At 45.2% G+C, this 17885-nt stretch overlaps 2 protein-coding genes across 2 annotated transcripts in view; one reads left to right on the forward strand and one right to left on the reverse strand.

The window, feature by feature from the left end:
- Nucleotides 1-17885, forward strand: part of LOC311237093 (astrotactin-2-like) — a gene marked incomplete at both ends in the record, with an annotated part of 729417 nt that overhangs the window by 251810 nt on the left and 459722 nt on the right.
- On the reverse strand, nt 5344-7137 carry LOC311236437 (signal recognition particle receptor subunit alpha-like; the record flags this gene model as incomplete). Its single annotated transcript, XM_084324114.1, is given in 2 exon segments — nt 5344-6593; nt 6595-7137. Coding segments are annotated over 2 exon segments (1734 nt in total). The 3' UTR covers nt 5344-5402.

Raw genomic sequence — 17885 nt, forward strand, 5'->3', positions numbered from 1 at the left:
CCCCAGTTCCTCCCTGTTCCCCAGCCCGCCTCTGCGGGCCTCAGTCCCCTCTGTCCCTAGTTCTCCCCTTCTAGTTCCACCTAGTTCCTGGTCCCAAGTTCTCCCCTTCTAGTTCCACCTAGTTCCTTGTCCCTAGTTCTCCTAGTCCCCAGTTCTCCTGTTCCCTAGCTCTTCTTGTCCCTAGTTTTCCTAGTCTCTAGTTCCTCTGTTCCCTAGGCGTTCCCTTAACCTTCCCTTAGGCGTTCCCTTACCTTCCCATAGTGTTCCCCTTCCTGCCCGCCTCTTAAAGGCACTTTACCTTCCCCTCTTGTGTTATTCCAGTGTTTTGTGTTTTCTCCCTTAAAGGGACAGTGCCCTTTTTCCCTGTTCTAAATAAATATCTGTTTCTTGGCAAACCATCATACCTGTCTTGTGTTGTGCGATTGGGGTCGGTTACAAACCATAACAAGATGTATCGAGGTAGACGGTAATCATTGGTGAGATGACTCATAGCTCCGACATTAGTATGCAATTCGACACCCGTTTTCAGTTTTTTTCAGTTTTTTTCACATGGATGCGTCCCTTCACAAACATTTAAGAGGCGGGACAACCAGACCACACTCACTCCATATCTAATTAACGTTGGTGAACCCTAAAGACAGCATCTCAGAGCTATACCCACGAGATACTATAAGTTGGTATATGAGACAGGTTTTTTTTTTTTTCTCGCACTCTCCCGAGCTAGTTCTGTATCTCACTATTGATTCGCCCACAATCCTCACCACTGTTTTAATGGCCTCTTGAAGCGCGGCGATTATCGTTTTCGGGAAATCTCCCATGAATGCGTTCCTGGAACGCTTGTTTGCCCTCTCCCTCGCCGCTAATGACGGCAGATGTGTTTTACTTGTCGCCATTAATGACTCAAGCGCCAATTGGCGGTATCTGTGCCATCTAAATTGGAGGTTCCAACCTGCATTATTCAGACCTGTGTCCCCTAATACTATTTTCAAAGGCTCTCCACACTGTTACATTTTCCCACTACAGTTCTTACATCCCTCCCTCCCTCCCTCCCTCCCTCCCTCCCTCCCTCCCTCCCTCCCTCCCTCCCTCCCTCCCTCCCTCCCTCCCTCCCTCCCCCCAGCCTGAATATGAAGACGAGCTGACACATTCCCGACATGTTCCCATGTTCTATTCGAACCCTGGACGCTGAGGCGAGAGGAAGTGTCAATCGAAACCTAGCATTTCAAACCTGAGACTCATCGCTACTAGCACAGTATGTGGAGCTGCCAGTTGATGGAGAGATATTGCTTTGAGGTGGAGGAGAGATAGAGAGAGATAGAGAGAGGGTTAGAGAGAGAGAGAGAGAGAGAGAGCGAGAGAGAGAGAGAGAGAGAGAGAGAGAGAGAGAGAGAGAGAGAGAGAGAGAGAGAGAGAGAGAGAGAGAGAGAGAGAGAGAGAGAGAGAGAGAGAGAGAGAGAGTAATATGGGGAGGAGGGTGTGTGCTGAATGGAGAGCAAAAGTGAGTTTTTGATAGCATCTGGCACGAGTGGACAAAGACCCCCTTTAGCTGCTAGCGAATTGTGACAGGTCTACTCTGGCAAGCTGTTGGCTGCAACACTTGGCCGACAGCTGCAGATACAAATAAAGGCCTGGCGTCAAGCAAAACGACAGGGAACACAACAAGGGCCCTGGTCCCAGGTGTAGCTGACGGGAGATCACAGCCACGCGCGCACATACGCACGCACGCACGCACGCACGCACGCACACACACACACACACACACACACACACACACACACACACACACACACACACACACACACACACACACACACACACACACACACACACACACACACACACACACACACACACACACACACACACACACACACACACACACACATTTACATTTACATTTAGTCATTTAGCTGACGCTTTTATCCAAAGCGACTTACAAGTTCTGTACGACAAGCCATCAGGAAGGGCACAACTCTATCAGCTGAGTAACAATGTTCATCAAAGTGTTGAGTGCTACAGTGTAGGTTAGTTTATTAGGACAAGTGCATGACAGTATGGTTAGTTAGGTTTTTTTTTTTTTTTTTCAGATAATGGTTGAAGAATTGCGTCTTTAGTCGACGGCGAAAGATTGGACGTGTTTCGGCTGTCCTAACTGGGGTGGGTAGTTCATTCCACCATTGTGGGGCAAGGACTGAGAATAGGCGACTTCTCTTTGATGACCCTCCCGGAGCTTGGATAGGAGTAGGTCTGAGGCGGCCAGAAGATGCAGAGCGTAGGGGTCTTGAGGGTGTGTAGTTAGAGACCATTGACCGGAGGTAGGCGGGAGCAGTTCCCTTTGCGGCACGGTATGCTAGGTCGAGGGCCTTGAAGCGGATTCGTGCAGCAATGGGGAGCCAGTGCAGGTCCCTAAGAAGTGGGGTGACATGGGCCGACTTCGGTAGGTTTGAGATCAGGCGGGCCGCTGCGTTCTGAATGAGTTGAAGAGGCTTAGTAGCAGTGGCCGGGAGGCCAGCGAGCAGTGCGTTGCAGTAGTCGAGGCGGGAGATGACTGTTGATTGGACGAGGAGTTGGGTGGCTTCTTTTGTCAGGAAGGGGCGGATCCTTCTGACGTTGCTCAGGAGGAATCGGCAGGTTCTGGTTGTCGCTGCGATGTGAGCAGAGAAGTTCAACTGGTTGTCGAGGATAACACCAAGATTCTTGGCGGTCGGGGACGCGGTCACAGCTGCATTCTCGACTGTGATGGAAAGGTCGGTCAGGGGGGAGGATTTGGCCGGCAGGTGGAGCAATTCTGTTTTGCTTAGGTTCAGTTTGAGGTGATTGGTCGTCATCCAGGCGGAGATGTCGGACAGACAGGCCGAGATCCGCTCAGAGACGTGGATATCTGAGGGAGGGAAGGAGAGGAAGAGTTGAGTATCGTCGGCATAACAGTGGTAGGAGAAGCCATGAGACGTGATAATGTTACCCAGTGATTTAGTGTAGAGGGAGAAGAGAAGGGGTCCTAAAACCGAGCCCTGGGGGACACCCGTCCGCAGGGGGCGGGTGGCCAACAGGGTCCCTCTCCATGACACTTGGTAGGAGCGGTCATTGAGGTATGATGACAGCCATGTCAGCGCAGAGCCAGCCACTCCCATTCCTGCGAGGGCCGCGAGGAGGATCTGGTGGTTGACTGTGTCGAAGGCTGCAGATAGATCTAGGAGAATCAGGACAGAGGAGAGGCCTTTCGCTTTTGCTAAGTGAAGTGCCTCTGTGACCGCAATGAGGGCTGTCTCTGTGGAGTGACCAGTCCTGAAGCCTGACTGATTAGGGTCTAGGAGGTCATTCTGTAAGAGATAAGCAGTAAGTTGGTTGGATACAGCACGTTCAAGTTAATGTTTTATTTTTTACAGATTTTGTATTGTTCTGACATGGTAAATGGCTGCTTTTTTATATAGCGCTTTTATCCAAAGCGCTTTACAATTTGTTCCTTACATTTTACCCAATCACTCACACATTCACACAACGACGGCGAAGGCAACCATGCAAGGTGCCAACCTGCTCATCGGGAGAAGTTAGGGGTTAAGTGTCTTGCTCAAGGACACATCGACACGCTGCCCGGGAGGAGCGGGAATCGAACCGGGAACCTCCGGATTGCCAGACGACTGCTCTACCTCCCGAGCCACTGTCGCCCCTGACATGGGGGCTCAACAATAAATGACAATCAGAAATGTCAAGTTGCATGTTGTTATTCTAACCAGCTTAGTTCTGTTGCATTTCCAATTTATTTATTTAAATTATAAAGTGATCAGGTATCGATAAGGGAATCGATAAAGAATCGAATCGATAAGCAGAATCGATAATGGAATCGTATCGATAAAATCCTATCAATTCCCATCCCTAGCGATGACTGCAGTAGGCTCGGATTACATGCCTGACAAGTAAAATGTGGAAGCAGGACTTTTTTTTCTCCATGCGTTTCATTCAATCCAATGGGGTGCAGTACCATTCGGAGATACGATAGGGGGCGGTATTTTCCCTGTTCGAGCTCAGACAGATCCCCACTGGTAACGTGAGGCTAGATTGATGAAAAATGAATGGAAATCGATAATAAAAAAAATAACGATTAAAAACGAGATCTCTCGTCGGCTGGCACTGAAAGTGTTAAGGATTGTATTTACATTTTTACATTGTACAAGACATTGTTTCCTTTTCCATGTGGGGATTTTAAAATTGCATCTACAGTATATATTCAAGCGTACAGACAAGTAGCCGGAAACAACAAGTGAGATCTTCTTTTTTTCTTTTTTTTTCTTTTATACTTTACAGGCCATCATAGCAGCTTTATTTAGAAATGTTTACATTCTCATAATGATAAATCTCTTATATAACTCTCAATTATCTTATTGCACTACTGCAAATTACAGGGACAGGAGATTCTTTGAGACATATCTGTCCTCTTATAAATGGAGACTAAATCGAATAAATTACAGGTCCATAAAACTCCAAAAGTAACCACGCATAGACCAAATATAGTCCTGTAAAATCTGGACAACTTTTAAGAACTAAAAAATGAACGTATAATGTACGTTCTGACACCACTAATCTGCAGTGAATAACTTTAACAAACTTAAAAGGGATTGTGAAGATCACTTTATTTTGTACTATGTTCAAAGGGAGATGCATTAAAGTGGGAAGCTATCCACCCTGAAAATGCTCCTCAGCCAGTTCTTTTGATTAAGACTATTTGCAGATTAGTAATTCGGAACTAGTATTTTATTCTGACTCAATTCTCTGCAGCAAATGGGGTGGGTTCAGCTACTGACCTCAGCTGTTGTGGTACAGTGGCTAGATGTCCACCCAATGCGATGGCGATGTTCTAACAAGGTGATAGATAGGCACTATGGTCACCAAGCCTTCCTCAGGGACATGTATGTGCTGAAATGTCACATCCAGCAAGACTTTCTGACCTGACGTATTTTACATGAGTGATGGGGGGGGGGGGGGGAGTTATCTATACAAATTGTTGTATGTAAACCAGTAAATCCATAACATGTAAATGCCACGTCCATTTGACTGGCTAGAAGTCAGTTAGCTAATGTCTTTGTAGTTTTTTTCAGTCATTTGCAAAGCTACAGCACAACTTGAGGTACTTTTCAATTTGACCCAACTGTTGATAATGCAAAGGGACACTCTTCTGTTGTAGCGCAGCGTTCCAGTCGGTCTTCTTTGACCGTAAACACGTGCGCCATTTATTCTCGGATGGAGCAGGAAGAATAAAAGCGTGTGTGCAAATTGAGTGCGTTTTGTGCGACGTAGAGGGGCAGGATAGGATGAGAACCGCAGGTTAGCATGATCTTATCAACTTGCAGTGTGGCAACGGTTGGTTGATTTTTGACACAAGAATAAACAAACAGACATGCAGCCACTCAAGCCTTCATCAGGGCACTGACCACGGCACGGGGATTGAGGCTACGCAGGTCGTTGTAGGTTTGACCTGTGCCCACAAACACGATAGGCTGGCCTGTGATGTAGGTCATGGAGATGGCAGCGCCAACCTTGTCATCAATTGTGTCAAACTTGGTGAGAACAATTCCATCAATGAGACGAGGTCTGTCGGACATGGAGTGGTCGGCCAGAGCCTGGTTGAACTTCACCAGCTGGTCGATGGCTTCATTGCCAACCAGAGCATCCCCTACAAACAGCACCAAGTCGGGCATGTTGCCAGCGATCAGCTTGGCCAGGGCTTTCATCAGGGGGGCGTTGTCCTGCATACGCCCTGCTGTGTCCACCAGCACCACGTCAAAGGCCTGGTTACGAGCATAGGCGATAGCCTCCATAGCGATCCCAGCGGCATCTTTGCCGTAGCCCTTCTCATAAAGCTGCACCATTGTGCGTCCCCCGTGCTTCTCTGGAGGGTGCAGAGAGTTTAGGCGCCTCTGATGAGTCCGAAGCTGCTCCACCGCGCCGGCGCGGAACGTGTCACAGGCCGCCATCAGCACGGTGATCCCGTTCTCAATTAGCCAGAAGGAGATCTTGGCCAGGTTGGTGGATTTTCCAACCCCGTTGACGCCACAGAAAGTGATGACAAAAGGCCGCCGCTGGGTCCGTGCCTCCAGGACATCTCTCAGGATGTCCACTCTGTGTTTGGGCTGCAGGATGTGCACAAGAGAGTCCTGCAGGGCCTGCTTCACTGTCGAGGCCACAGTGCTGAAGGTTCCCATGACTTTGCCCTCCAGTTTCTTGGCTACAGAGTCGCAGAGCTGAGAGGAAATGTCAGCTGCCACATTCTTAGCGATGAGGTGGTCCCTCATCTTGTCCAGCACTGGCTCCATGTCTTCCTGAGTCAGGCTCTTGGAACCCACTAGGCCCTTCAGCATCCCAAACATGCCCCCAAAACCACCACTCTTTTTGGGGACTTTCCTGCTCAATTCGGCGACCACCACTCTCTCTTCCTCTTCCTCCTCCTCCTCGCTGGACTCGTAGTCCACAGAGAGCAGGTCTCCCTTCATGGGTTTCAGCTGCATTGCCGGGTCATTTTGCAGGTCCTGGGCCTGGTCGCTGGCGTCATGGGCGCCATTTCCGTTTCTGGAGCTGTAATCCAGTTCCTTGGTGCTGCTAGCCCCCCAGTTCCCACACATGCTTCTCCTTCCCTTTGGGCTTCTGGCTGGGCTTGGGGGACTTAGTTGGTTTCTTAACTGGTACCCGCATGCGCTTTTTTTGGGACTTCAGGGACTCTGTGAATGTCCGCATAGAGGTGGGGCCTTGTGCTTTGCTGCTGTCCTCCGACTCTCTAAGAAGCACGTTGAAGTCATCCTCAAACCCAAAGTTGTTGCTGAGATGTTTCAGAGCTCCCTTCTGCTCCAGCTCATTTTTATAAAGAGCCCTGAAGTGAAGCTGAACGTCATCTATAAACTTGTCCACATACGTCAGCGTCAAGATCTTTTGAAAACCAACCACAAAAACCAACTCAAACTCATTGTCGAGCTTGTATTTAAGACTCAGGGAATCATGGGTGTAGGAGTTGTTCCCACTTCGTTCCTGAAGGATCACAGAGCGGATCAACACGTTGACAGGCCCGGTTAAAGATTCAGTCACCCCAGCACCCTGAAAACACCACAGCACTATGCCCCCTTTGCTGAAGATGGTGAAGAAATCTAGCATCTTGCCACCACGCAGCAGATAAACTCTATCAGATTAAAGGTTCCCCCACAACTAGTAGCATCCAGCACCACCGCAAAACTGTTTAGACACGTGAGATGCAGAACCCGGAAATGACTCTGTTTTAGAATGTTTGATTATGACATAACAATAACCGGTGTTTTAATTAAAAGCGAGCTAGATAAACAGTAATAATACATACATACGTAAAGTACAAGTAATGCTTTGAAGTATCCCTTTTAGGTTATGTCAGTAACCTCTCCTTGCGGGAGGGTTAGGTCGATATCAAGGCCTAGGTCGATTGGATCAACACATTGGGGTTCGTTCAGACGTCTCTGAGGTTATCATCGGTAAATCTATATTAGTTTATCAGGGAATGCAAATACCTTATTAGGTGAATTGGCCCTTTAAACTCTTTTTCTTTACAGGAAAACTATCAGTGATTCAGCTATAATCAATATGTCATCTAGAATGTTCTATTATGACATCATACAGTGTTTAAGCATTTACCCCCTAATTCTTATAGGATAATATCCGTATCCATATATCAAGTTAAATCAAATCAAATACAAAATACAATATCAAAATAACACAAGGTGAACGGGGTCGACGCCCTTGGAAGTCCTTGTAGTCTCGTTCAGTTCAATCCTACCGGACTGTTGGTGTAGCAATAGTTGAGCAATAGTTGAGCATCAGGGGTATTCACATCAGGCTGGCATTAGCCTGGAGGTATATCAAATGTTCCGGGGTTGGCTCGCCATCGGGTATCGATCCAGCTGAGCACACTTGGTGATGGGTTGTCTGGACTGCTCCGGGATGCTGGTTGAGACTTGCGGCTTTCAGTCGGTTGGTTAGTCCTGTCCGTCTGGTCGATGTTGCTGGTTCGGATGTCGAGGCGGAAAGAGAGCTGGCTGTTGGAGAGCTAGCTGTTTTTATAGGAAACCAAGATGTTCCGGAACGTTCTATATGACATCATAGGATGACATCACAAAGGTTCCAGAACCTTCTATCATGACATCATACGCTGGTGCTAGACTGTTTTACGTTCTAGAAAGTTCTTACCTACTAGCATTAACTATTTATGTTCCTATGATAGTTATGATAGTTATGAATCTGAACCCTGGGTTACATTCTCCCCTTCTATCCTAATGCACGTCCCTGTGCATATTATCCCAGGACTACATTATCACAATCCTATGGGGTTCTGGGGAGTCTGGTCCTAGAATGTTTTACGTTCTAGAAAGTTCTTACCTACTAACATTAACTATTTATGTCCCTATGATAGTTATGATAGTTATGAATCTGAACCCTGGGTTACACACGCAGCAGATAAACTCTATCAGATTAAAGGTTCCCCCACAACTAGTAGCATCCAGCCCCACTGCAAAACTGTTTAGACACATGAGATGCAGAACCCGGAAATGACGCTGTTTTAGAATGTTTGATTATGACATCATACTGTGACATCACAATGGAACATCATACTGTACTGTGTCATCACAACGGAACATATTCGAGTACCATTTGAATAATATAAATAATATGTATGATATAATATAATGTAATGTTATATATTATAATATAATGTAATATAATAACTAGAAATTGTGAAAGTGTGGGTGATGCCTCTATTATGACATCATAGTGTGACATCACAAATGTTCTAGAATGTTCTATTATGACATACTGTGACATCACAAATGTTCTAGAATGTTCTATTATGACAGCATACTGTGACATCACAAATGTTCTAGAATATTCTGCCATTCATTCCTTATGGACCTAAATGTCCTGTTTAAAGTCGATTTGTAGCCAAACGGTGCGGTGAAACGTTCCAAAAAGTAATAGCAACTCGAGTTGGACCAAGCCGGTCTTTTTGATACCCTACACTTGTGTGTGGTGCGAAAGCTCTGGCAGGAGTTACTAGACAAAAATCGGCGGAATAAATAAAATAAATAATAAATAGTATAGATTACAATAGTGTGGGTGGCCCACACTAATAAAGTATAATATATTTAGCTCCCATTTGGGGGGGGGGCGAATATTCGAATATCACTTTTTCTAGAAAGTCCCATCCCTACTTGACGCATGTTAAAGGTAAACAAAAGGCAGCCAGAGACTCTTACCTCCTTAAAGACTCAACTGGGGTGTGTAGGATTTGGTAGAATTTTCTTAGAAGATTAAGACAATTATATATGTCTAAGTTCACTTGGACCTCAAACTGAGAGTTTTGATATGAAAAGAACAGTCTATTCTTATTTCTGACCCGATATTACGTAGTGTCAACATTTGAGTTAACTAGACTAGATACTAGGTATCCAGATGGCGTCTCTCACAGGGGAAACGAATCTAGGAGAACAGAGGTCGTGTTGAACTTTAAGGCAGATCACTTTAAGGGAGATAACCAAGGAGAGGGTGAGAACAAATGAACATATTAAACCAGGGAGAGAGAATCTTTGTGTCTCTTTAGTTTTTCACCTTGGAGGAGAGAGGGCTTCTTCTGTCTCCTTCCGTATTCAGCTCACACAGAGAGAACCTGAGAGCAACCTATTTGTAACTATACTAACTCAACAGATACAGATATATGGGGTTTGGGGTTTCCCCCCTCAAAAAAATGAATACTTTCAGAATTCATTAGATATGTCTTGTTGTGGAATTAACACAACATTATGCATACTTTTCACAATAAATAAAATAAGAATGTGTTCTTACTTGCCTGGGTAAATAAATTTTTTATTTATTTTTTTTACAGATACCGATAATTTTCGATATTACATTTTAAAGTATAAAAAATGTCGGCCGATAATATCGGACATCCCTAATATTTGGACAACTTGTGTGTTATTCAGTGGAATATAATTTTACTCTTGTATTTCATTATGCTTGAGGGATATATAAGATAAGACAAGACATTCCTATATTGCTCCGCTTGGGGAAACGTGGGCATCATAGCAGCACGGGGAGGGGAGGTAGGTGCAGGGCAATAGTAGGTAAGGGATAATGTATGTGAAGGTCAATTATTTTGCGACAATGACCGAGTAGGCTATACATTATCCCGCTTATTACATGGCTAACTTACTAACAATATACCTAATTCATTTGACAAATCGCAGTTGTTCTGTGGCTCTGTCAGCCCAAATAAAGTGATTATTATTATCGCGGGCAGCCTCTGTTCTGGGCTGGCTCCGCTGACACTCCGCTGTCAGTGCAGCGCTATACATTATCCCGCTAACTTACTAACAATATACCTAATTCATTTGACAAATCGCAGTTGTTCTGTGGCTCTGTCAGTCAAATAAAGTGATTATTATTATCGCGGGCAGCCTCTGTGTTCTGGCTCCGCTGTGTTCTGGCTCTGCTCGTCGCTCCGCCCCCTGTCATCGCCGGCACGGCAGTGTCTAATTGCACTGAAACAGTGTGTCAGTGGGCTTGATTGCGAACAGCTGCGCTCTGCGGTCATTATTGAAAAATCTGCGGTCATTATTGAAAAATAATGACCGCAGTCGGGGGGCTGTTGACCAATCACAAGCAAGCATTTCGGCGAATGTGAAAACGCCATGTAATAAAAATACATAATGTTACGTACCCCCGTGGGGAGACGCAACACAAGGCCGCAGACAGGGTAGGTGAGGGTGCAGTGACACAAAACGCCAGAGACAGATTGAAATAAATAATAATATTTATTTCACAAATGAGGATCAGCAACACAGAGAGCAAAGAGGACCTACCAGTAAGCACCAAATCAAATATTAAAAGGAAACAAAAACCCACCCCCCCCCCCCCTTTACAGGCGCGGACGCCCCAAAGTACAGGTGGTGGTGCTCACTCTAAAGCTGGTGTCTTTAACAGTAGTTCTCCTACGTGATGCTGAATGTAGACCCAGGGTATCTTCCTGCCCTCAATGTCCCTGTGTGCGAAACAAAAGATTAATAACAAGAAAACAATCACCATAGGCTGGGTGACAAACAAATATACAAAGGATTAAGGTTAAACAGAAATGTACTACAAACACCAAAAGACACAAGGATTCCAATAAAGAACTATTCACCAAATAGTTCTTACTCAAAAGCACACAGCTCTACAAATACAATAATGCTCCAAAAGCCACAGTTCTACAATAAGGCTGAACACAAAATATGTCTCCTAACTAACTAACAGCACAAAGTGCCAGAGCCTTCACCAGCTCTATTACCACACAAACGGAGAGAGCTCTACCTACAAAAGCACAGAGACATAGTTACCACCAACACAGACCAAACGAACCAGGGAGCTAACTAACACTGAAACAAAAAGGGTATATGAAGGGAGAGTGGATGTTGATTGCAGAACGAGTCTCAGCTGCCGCTGCACCGGGGTGAGTTGCTGATTGACCAGCTGCTGCTGCAACTGAGAACCTGAGAGTGGGATATGTAGACACAAGAGGGAGACAAGACAACAACAAACAAAACATGCCTATATATACAACATAAGATACATTACTCCCTCTATATACATACATAAGGACACCGTCCGTAACACATAAATATAGGCAATCATTTTAGATCTGAATATAGAAAAGATAAACAGTGTAAACAATAAAATTAACTCAGAATATAGAAATATGATAAAAACAAACAGTGTAAACAAAAGGTGCAGATGAGAGTCTGTATGCCCCATCGGTTATATTATACGTTAGAATAAATATAGGCAAAACATCATTTGAATCTGAATATGAGTCAAAGTAAACCGTATACACAAGGTGCAGTATACACAAGGTGCAGTATACACATGGTGCAGTATACACAAGATGCCCTAACTGGCATGATATACGACATACATTGTGGGCCGTGCAGGTCTTGGTGGTAAAGAGTCAAGACATACTTAGTGATCAGACATAACTGTCGAGTCACGGCTCCTCTCTTGCTGTTCAAGCTGAGCCCACTGACTCCAACTGGAACATTGTAACACAAACTCCTTCCGATAGCCTACCTAATTATTTAAACGCCATGTATATAAACTACAACCTCAGAAGCCACAGTAGTCTTACAGGTAGCCCAACACACCATCATTCTCCAGCATAATCAACACCACTGTAACTCCCCTCCATGTACCAGTTTGTATCCTTTTCCCCAACTCGTATGCTAAACCCCAAACCACCCACTCCAACTCACAGTCTCGTTCAAATGCATGCCACCCACGCCACCCTCTCCTGCGACATCCTGTCAGCTCTTCCCTCGAGTGAGACGATATGCTTTCTGTTCAAATACAGCAAGCTCCACACTCCGCACAGCCCTCTGACACTCCTTACAGCCCTCCCACACTCCTTACAGCCCTCTCAACCTCCTTACAGCCCTCCCACACTCCTTACAGCCCTCTCAACCTCCTTACAGCCCTCCCACACTCCTTACAGCCCTCCCAACCTCCTTACAGCCCTCCCAACCTCCTTACAGCCCTCTCAACCTCCTTACAGCCCTCTCAACCTCCTTACAGCCCTCTCAACCTCCTTACAGCCCTCCCACACTCCTTACAGCCCTCTCAACCTCCTTACAGCCCTCCCACACTCCTTACAGCCAGGGAACAAAATAACCACCGCCAAACGCCAATGGCGTGTAGATTTCCTCCTTGGCTGGTAAATTACAGAGGCTACTAAGCCACTCTGGCGTGTAAAGAAATTGGGAGGCATATGAGCATATTGGAGTATTCTATCAAGGCTATACAGTGCGAGCATTTCACTCGCATTTGCCACTAAAAATAAAATAGATTTGTGCGAACTGGAAAAATCATTTAGGAGCACAGTGTGTGAGTAATCGTCTTGCGTAGTGGGCGTGTCAACGCGCAATTGTCATTTCATAATAGTCACAAAGCAGCGCGGACCAGCTCTCTAACAACTCATCTCGAGTCTGCTTCTATGTGCAACGAAAACTCTGCGAGCAGCGGTTCCAATTGTCTAACATGCTTTGCATCCTCACCAGTCCTGTATACCCACGCCGCGCTAAAAACATTAACTACTGTAATGTTATCTGCTAACTGAGTACTCAAACTAAGCTAACCTGCTAACGCTAACTACTGCTAATGTTAATCACTGGGAAGTGGGAACGCTCAAAGGCATAGTGAGGGAAGGAGGGGCTGAGAATCTCTTTCTCTCTGTGTGTGTGTGTGTGTGTGTGTGTGTGTGTGTGTGTGTGTGTGTCTCTCCCTCTCTCTACATCTCCTGAACCTATTTCATTCAAAAGGAAGATATTGATGGACAGTAGCTATAGTATAACTATTATTCAACAGCGTTTAAATTATAATACATTAAATAATTGTATAAAGAATTTTCCAAAGCAGCTTGACAACCAATATCCTTTGTGTCTAGTAGGCATGGGCCAATGTGTGATTTTGGTATGTGCTATTTGCACAGATGTTTGTCCCTTAGTATACACACGCACAGTATAATATGCATGTAATAAATAGTTTGTTTATAAACTCTGTTACTTGAAACATGTTCACTGTGCTCCTAAATTTCTTTGTGTGCTCCTAATTTTTTTTTTTTTTAGGAGCACATGTGCTCCCTGGGAAAAGGGTTAGCGTAGAGCCCTATAAAATAGTAATAATAATTACACATGGCGATATACTAAAAAGCTATTTCTAATTTCTGGCTGGTAAAAAATCTGCCTGGCTGGTAGTTTTTTTAATCTACCAGCCACCTTGGCTGGTAAGCCAAAAAGTTTATTTTGTTCCCTGCTTACAGCCATCTGACACTCCTTACAGCCCTCCCACACTCCTTACAGCCCTCCCACACTCCTTACAGCCACACTCCTTACAGCCCTCTCACACTCCTTACAGCCCTCTCACACTCCTTACAGCCCTCCCACACTCCTTACAGCCCTCCCACACTCCTTACAGCCCTCCCACACTCCTTACAGCCCTCCCACACTCCTTACAGCCCTCCCACACTCCTTACAGCCCTCCCACACTCCTTACAGCCCTCTCACACTCCTTACAGCCCTCTCACACTCCTTACAGCCCTCTCACACTCCTTACAGCCCTCTCAACCTCCTTACAGCCCTCTCACACTCCTTACAGCCCTCTCACACTCCTTACAGCCCTCTCACACTCCTTACAGCCCTCTCACACTCCTTACAGCCCTCTCAACCTCCTTACAGCCCTTCCACACTCCTTACAGCCCTCCCACACTCCTTACAGCCCTCCCACACTCCTTACAGCCCTCTCAACCTCCTTACAGCCCTCTCAACCTCCTTACAGCCCTCTCAACCTCCTTACAGCTATCTGACACTCCTTACAGCCCTCCCACACTCCTTACAGCCCTCTCAACCTCCTTACAGCCCTCCCACACTCCTTACAGCCATCTGACACTCCTTACAGCCCTCCCACACTCTTTACATTTACATCTACATTTAGTCATTTAGCTGACGCTTTTATCCAAAGCGACTTACAAGTTCTGTACGACAAGACAGCAAGAAGGGTACAACTCTATCAGCTGAGTAACATGACAGTAAGTGCATGACAGTAAGGTTAGTCACGTTTTTATTTAATTTTTTTTTATCATTTCAGATAATGGTTGAATGGTCCTTACAGCCCTCTCAACCTCCTTACAGCCATCAGACACTCCTTACAGCCCTCTGACACTCCTTACAGCCCTCTCAAACTCCTTCGACAAGCTGTCAGTCACCCTCGCCACACCCAGACCATGGCTGACCAAGGAAGACAGAGCCTGAGAGCAGCAGAGAGGAAGTGCAAAAAGACCTCACAAGACATCATGCCACGATAGCACTTTTTCATGTCCGATACCGATACCCATCCGATACTGGCCCCCTCTTAAAAACAAAAACATGTGTTTAACCTAGCCATCTATAAAACATCATGCTAAAACTGTGAAACAAATGTACTACTCCCCTAAAAGAAGAAATACATAGCATACATGACTCAGTTATATTCTTATTACTTGTATTATTGCACAAATGTCTTATTCTCATCCTATTCTTATTATTGTATTATTGCAGAATCATTGCGGGCAAGATCTACAATCATAATATTCATAAACATTTTACAATAAAAAAACTAACATATTATTCCATTACTTTCAGACAGTGGTTCGGGAGGTAGAGCAGTCGTCTGGTACTAAAAAATAAATAAAAAAAAGTGTAATAAATTATAAAAGCCGTTATATAAATGCACCATTTACCCCGACGTCCCAGTGTCTATATGGATATTTTAGGCGTTGTGTTGAAGTCACATGTTTTGCATCGTGACACGGCGAGCGGATACCTGTATGTGCGTGGAGGCAAATGAAGCACAAACTGGGCTAATATGCACACAGTGCTGTAGAGCAGGGGTTCCCAAATTTTTCAGGCCGGGACCCAGAAAATAAGGCGTCAGAGAGCCGCGGCCCAATGCACATCGTCAGTTTTTTTTTTTTTTTTTTTTTTTCAGGTGACCGATTTTTTAAGCCAAATATCACTTCAATCCTATTAAGTTAGTTCAAGTTAGTTATTCATTTATATGTGCTATTTATGAGAGGGCTAACTTGTTGCAAAATAATAATGATAATAATAATAACCTCATTAAAATACTATTGTTGCTTCGGTTGTTTTCAGCGTTTTATGTGCATAATCTGTTATTTAGTTTGAAATGTTCGTTGAAATAAGTAGATTTTTCGTTTTTCTTTATTTATTAAGTTAATATAAAACCATATAGTCACATTTTAGAATACAATAGAATATAATTTTAGAATACAACTAGAAACACTGTCCTGGCCTGCTTCTAAGTTCAGTGGCCTGAAAAAAAAAAGAAAAAAAGAAAAATTATTTTTGGAAATCATCTCGCGGCCCTCCCGTGGCTGCTCGCGGCATAATTGTGAAACGTGTTTAGTCCCTTGTTTGAACCGAATCTGGGTTGAACATGATTTGTGGAGCTCCCTCTGGTGTTGTGGTCGTGACATTCACTGACCTTTGGGAAGTATTTCGACATTTACATGGGTGTCTTAGTGGTGTACTGTATCTTGTAGACCAGGCCCATTGCAAGTTGCTGTACTCTGTTGTCTACTCTAAGCCATCCTAGGTTATCAGAATGGGCAGGGGTGAGGTCGGTTTTAGGAGTAAGGTCAAGCAGTAGTCTGACCAGTTTGTTTTGTGATGTTTGTAGTCTTGTTTTTAGGGCCTTTGAGGTGCTTTGGTACCATGAGGTGCAAGCATAGTCGTAGTACCCTTGAATGAGTGCTCCTGTTAGAGTCTTCAAGGTATTCTTGTTTACCAGAGAGGAGATCCGGTACAAGAATCTTTTTCGTTGGTTGACTTTTTTGATTACATTGGTTGCCATTTTGTCACAGGAAATATTTACATTTACATTTACATTTAGTTATTTAGCTGACGCTTTTATCCAAAGCGACTTACAAGTTCTGTGCGACAAGACAGCAAGAAGGGTATAACTCTATCAGCTGAGTAACAATGTTCATCAAAGTGTTGCGTGTTACAGTGTAGGTTAGTTTATTAGGACAAGTGCATGACATTAAGGTTAGTCGGGGTTAGATTTTTTTTATTATCATTTCAGATAATGGTTGAAGAAGTGAGTCTTTAGTCGACGGCGAAAGATTGGACGAGATTCGGCTGTCCTAACCGGGATGGGTAGTTCATTCCACCATTGTGGGGCAAGGACTGAGAATAGGCGGCTTCTCTTTGATGACCCTCCGGGAGCTTGGATAGGAGTAGATCTGAGGCGGCCAGAAGATGCAGAGCGTAGGGGTCTTGAGGGTGTGTAGTTAGAGACCATTGACCGGAGGTAGGCGGGAGTGGTTCCCTTTGCCGCACGGTATGCTAGGTCGAGGGCCTTGAAGCGGATACGTGCAGCAATGGGGAGCCAGTGCAGGTCCCTAAAAAGTGGGGTGACATGGGCCGACTTCGGTAGGTTTGAGATCAGGCGGGCCGCTGCGTTTTGAATGAGTTGAAGAGGCTTGGTGGCAGTGGCCGGGAGGCCAGCTAGCAGTGCGTTGCAGTAGTCGAGGCGGGAGATGACTGTTGATTGGACGAGGAGTTGGGTGGCTTCTTTTGTCAGGAAGGGGCGTATCCTTCTGACGTTGCTCAGGAGGAATCTGCAGGTTCTGGTTGTCGCTGCGATGTGAGCAGAGAAGTTCAACTGGTCGTCGAGGACAACACCAAGGTTCTTGGCGGTCGGCGACGCGGTCACAGCTGCATTCTCGACTGTGATGGAGAGGTCGGTCATTTGCCTCTAGGATGGAACCCAGGTAGGTAATTTCCTTGTGACAATATTGTCACCCACTGTAACAGAGAAGCCGTTGGCCTTGCTGAGTTTGTTATTTGATCCAAAGAGAATGGACTCTGTTTTACCCAGGTGTAATGATAGTTTGTTATCAGCGAGCCAGGTGCAGATTCTGCCGAGTTCAGAGCTGAGGGATTTTTCAACCTGCAACTTGTCCCTGTCAGAGACCAGCAGGGCTGAGTCGTCCGCGAACAGGAACAAGTTGCAGTCACAAGCTGATTGATTGATTGATTGATTGAAAAGTTTATTAACAGATTGCAGAATGGGTACAGTACAGTACATCTCAATACATACAATTGTTAAGGGGATGCAGACCAGAGAAAGACTTTCGTCTTGTTTCCACCAGGGTCCCCCATTTTCAATTCATCATAACGAATGACATGACATGTCATTTGCATAAATTAGGAACAGTAACGGTCCTAGTATGCTGGTGGAACACCACAGCTCACTGGGAGGGGGGGGGGGGGGGGGGCAGTGTACCGTTCACCTCCACC

This window comes from Notolepis coatsorum (assembly GCF_963971535.1).
Source record: "Notolepis coatsorum genome assembly, chromosome: 11".
Classification (NCBI taxonomy): Eukaryota; Metazoa; Chordata; class Actinopteri; order Aulopiformes; family Paralepididae; genus Notolepis; species Notolepis coatsorum.